The sequence below is a fragment of the Cryptotermes secundus genome, unplaced genomic scaffold (assembly GCF_002891405.2).
Source record: "Cryptotermes secundus unplaced genomic scaffold, Csec_1.0 scaffold934, whole genome shotgun sequence".
In the NCBI taxonomy this organism is placed as follows: domain Eukaryota; kingdom Metazoa; phylum Arthropoda; class Insecta; order Blattodea; family Kalotermitidae; genus Cryptotermes; species Cryptotermes secundus.
Genome location: NW_019738977.1, coordinates 646,622 through 651,387, shown reverse-complemented (window position 1 = coordinate 651,387; position 4,766 = coordinate 646,622). Strand labels below are relative to the sequence as shown.

The 4,766-nt window shown below is 39.0% G+C and overlaps 1 protein-coding gene across 1 annotated transcript in view; it reads right to left on the bottom strand.

The window, feature by feature from the left end:
- LOC111871522 (glutamate dehydrogenase, mitochondrial) overlaps positions 1-4,766 on the bottom strand; it is a 53,528-nt gene that overhangs the window by 4,755 nt on the left and 44,007 nt on the right. Inside the window, exons 8-9 of the mRNA XM_023864689.2 lie at positions 2,008-2,052; positions 631-785 (exon numbers count right to left, since the gene is read on the bottom strand). Coding sequence (XP_023720457.1) covers positions 631-785; positions 2,008-2,052 — 200 coding nt within the window. The remainder of the gene's footprint in view (positions 1-630; positions 786-2,007; positions 2,053-4,766) is intronic.

Here is a 4,766-nt window from a genome sequence, read left to right as displayed (position 1 = left end):
ATGTATTAACTGCTGCAGAACTTCACACTTTACATGATAACTGTACACATTCATTCTTGAACAGACTGGCTACAAACTTTTTTAAAATGTGAAAGCAGAACTATGCTGTATTCTAAAGTTTTGGGTCAGAAACTGTGAAATAACATTCCCACTGAATTAAATATTTCTGCACCTACAATATTCTACACAATATTGCTAATAAACTGATGGAGTAGAGCTTTTGGTGTTTATATTACACTGGGGATGGTTGTATAGTTACACAGATAAAGGCCAACTGCTTCAGAAAAACAGAAAATAAACCAGTTCCTTTAGTCTGAAAGAAGAGAAATTAAAATTGTGGAAATAAAGAAAAATCAACAGCTGATAACAATTATTTTTGTGAATACTTGTCTAAAAATTTTACTTCCATTCTCCTCACATGAAAATAACAATTATACATAAACTTTACACATTCAATATACCAAAACTAAAACAGAATAGGTTCTACTCGTGAAGCACCCAACTCTGAGGGTATTCCTATCATTTCATAACAGACCTGCTATGGAGTGACAGACCTCCACGCTTAAATAGTACCCTTTGCCAAGACTTGGTGAAAGAAACAAACTTGTTAATATTAATGGGTAGACTTACCCTTGCCGACCGTTCCATCGTGTAGTCCAGACCAGAGTGCACAATGTCTTTCTCTGATGCACCAGAGATTCTTTTCTGGAATGCTTCAGAGGGGGTTACAGGAATTCGACCTCCAACACGTCCAAACCTTCGCTCCAGTGATTCTTGCACAGATTCTGAAAACATTACACGATGCAACAATAAAGAAATACATTCCATTGTGAATCGTTGGTCAAGATGGTCATAAGAAAAAAGCAGTCTTCTGGGATTTGGCACCGTGTATATGTGGTGTTAACCGACGTTTCGGAGGAACGTATCGCCTCCATCTTCAGGGTAGAAGAAAAAAGTATAAGAAATCTGCAAGCGACAAGACCGTGAGAACGGTAAAAGCATGTGACACAGTACAATGTGACATGACATCAAAAAACCATTAACTCCAGAATCCTGAAATCATACAAGTATTGCAGAAGCATCCATTACTAGGCAATGACAATTACCAAATCCTGACAGCCCCATGCACACATAACAGTCAAGGAACTGCTAGGGGTAGTGTTTTCTCACTGGCCCACAAAAAAGTGATATACAAAAAGCATACAAGCTAGCTGTCAAGTGCTGAGACAGCAAAATATGGTCATGGGTCCCGCTGGACGAGGAACCAGAATGCCTGTGCTTGCAAAACTTCACACTTTACATGATAACTGTACACATTCATTCTTGAACAGACTGGCTACAAACTTTTTTAAAATGTGAAAGCAGAACTATGCTGTATTCTAAAGTTTTGGGTCAGAAACTGTGAAATAACATTCCCACTGAATTAAATATTTCTGCACCTACAATATTCTACACAATATTGCTAATAAACTGATGGAGTAGAGCTTTTGGTGTTTATATTACACTGGGGATGGTTGTATAGTTACACAGATAAAGGCCAACTGCTTCAGAAAAACAGAAAATAAACCAGTTCCTTTAGTCTGAAAGAAGAGAAATTAAAATTGTGGAAATAAAGAAAAATCAACAGCTGATAACAATTATTTTTGTGAATACTTGTCTAAAAATTTTACTTCCATTCTCCTCACATGAAAATAACAATTATACATAAACTTTACACATTCAATATACCAAAACTAAAACAGAATAGGTTCTACTCGTGAAGCACCCAACTCTGAGGGTATTCCTATCATTTCATAACAGACCTGCTATGGAGTGACAGACCTCCACGCTTAAATAGTACCCTTTGCCAAGACTTGGTGAAAGAAACAAACTTGTTAATATTAATGGGTAGACTTACCCTTGCCGACCGTTCCATCGTGTAGTCCAGACCAGAGTGCACAATGTCTTTCTCTGATGCACCAGAGATTCTTTTCTGGAATGCTTCAGAGGGGGTTACAGGAATTCGACCTCCAACACGTCCAAACCTTCGCTCCAGTGATTCTTGCACAGATTCTGAAAACATTACACGATGCAACAATAAAGAAATACATTCCATTGTGAATCGTTGGTCAAGATGGTCATAAGAAAAAAGCAGTCTTCTGGGATTTGGCACCGTGTATATGTGGTGTTAACCGACGTTTCGGAGGAACGTATCGCCTCCATCTTCAGGGTAGAAGAAAAAAGTATAAGAAATCTGCAAGCGACAAGACCGTGAGAACGGTAAAAGCATGTGACACAGTACAATGTGACATGACATCAAAAAACCATTAACTCCAGAATCCTGAAATCATACAAGTATTGCAGAAGCATCCATTACTAGGCAATGACAATTACCAAATCCTGACAGCCCCATGCACACATAACAGTCAAGGAACTGCTAGGGGTAGTGTTTTCTCACTGGCCCACAAAAAAGTGATATACAAAAAGCATACAAGCTAGCTGTCAGAGTGCTGAGACAGCAAAATATGGTCATGGGTCCCACTGGACCAGGAACCAGAATGCCTGCGCTGGCGAAAGCCAGAAGCAATTTACCTGCGGAAAAAAAGTCAGGGAGTCCTGCGACAGAAAAATGTAATCATGGTTCATACATGACCCCCAAGAATATTACTGTAAGCAAGGGCCAAAAGCAGTTTACCAGACAGCAGCAATCTGCCTGACTGCCCGACAGCACAAAATTGAAGTCGGCCTCATGACTCAGAGTCAGGAGACCATAAATATGGTCATATGTCCCATACGACTCAGAACCATGAATAACTATGGCAGCAAATGCCAGCAGCAATTTACACTCAACTAAACCCTAAGCAGAGGATTCACTGCTATCTAAGCCCGCAGCCTAACGACATGTCTGTGACAATACAGCCAACAAGGAACAAGGCAAGAGTGGCATAACAGACTGTGAAGTGATAGTGAATGCTTGTAAACTGTCTAATCATCTGCAGATAAGGGATATCAGTGTCCACTTAATTCAATAACCAGCCAGAACTTGTAGTTTCATCAAAACCACTCATAATATGATGAAACAAGCTACTGGACTGAACAGAACTGCAGCTGACAACATGATGGACATTTCTCATTATCTAGAATATGATGGTACTTGACGTTGAATCCACCATGTAGCGATATGTTGTCCCAAAAACATCATCTTACATTGGAAGTACATAAAATTTTGCATTGGTAGATATTTTTTGACTACATATTAGATTATCTCTATGCATGCATACTAAACAGATCTGCCTCCAGATTGATTAAATTCCCAATTATGATATTCAGTAATCAGATTCTTGAATGCTGACATTCTTTCCTTCCATACACAAGTGAGAAGATATAGCAGTAACAGATTTTGATGGGAACTTACAACAGCCTTGAACTTTTATTAGTGGATAAATCAACAGTTATCTGAAATTCTCAAGGGTTTTACATTTATACCATTCAATGAGAATGTGGTATCTGACTAGTATTGCTTTAATAATATCTCTAAGGAGTACAACTAATAACACAGTCATGTTAGATAATCTTCAGTTATCATGGGTTAGGCCCTTTTCCAATTCAGAATCGACTTCTGAAACAATAAATTCTTTCAGATCTGATGAGTTCCCGAAATGGAAGATCAGTCAATCATAAAGCACTTACTTACACTAAACAGAAAAGTGCAGACATACATCAATACCCCAAGTGTGAATCGCCCATAATCCCACTTTTGAAGCAATCCAAGGCAATCTGAACCTTAACGTGCACAGCCTCAGCCACTGACCTGTCACACTTGATGTCATATTTTCCTTGAACTTTAGTGTAACAACTCACCTGAAGATAATTCATCAAGAATTAAAACGTGGGGGAACTATTTCTATTAAAGAATACAGCCTTCAAACAGCATCATCAATATATATACTGTCACGTGTTGGGTATGTCACATGACAAATAACTTTATGCCGTATTGGATATATCAAATTTATTGCACTCGCTCTTACAATTACACAATTCACAACTTCCCAATTACTGTCATTGGCAGTATCACAAATACTTCTCCTGTAGTTACTGCCAATCACTCGATACAACCCTACTCATCGACTGCAAGATTGCAACTCACTAGTTACTGTCTCTCTAGTAACTGGCTCAATACTTACTACTGAATAGTGTCTGCTGCTCCTTATTTAGGCTAGGAACGGACATGACAGAAAACAGTTACGTGACAGGTACCGCTGTTGCGTAATGTCATGTTTACTAATTGCCTAGCAACAGTCATTACATGGGCTCCCTTGTTGCATCACTGTGGGAAGTGTTGTTACATCACAGCGGGAGGCAACAGAGTGTTTACCGAGCGTTGCGTAATAATGGAAGGGGTGGGGATATGTGACGTCACTCGCGAGACTGCAGATTTCACGTGACCCCTACTTCCGGTTGCGGCATCCACGTCACAATACATGTATATATCTGTACACAAAGGGATACTTACCAAGCAAATGGTAATTTGATTCTCTCTCATATTTAAATGTTAACCGACCATATGAAACATGATTTAGGTTTTTGAGCCATTCAAAGAATGACACAGTGACACCACCAGCGTTTATATACAGATCAGGGATGACTAGGATATTACGATCAATAAGAATTTTATCAGCAGCAGGAGTTGTTGGACCATTAGCTGCCTCTGCAATAATCTGTCAACAGAAGACCATTGTAAGTGCTGGTTATATTCAATTTTAACTGCCATAATCTAGAAAGTACTA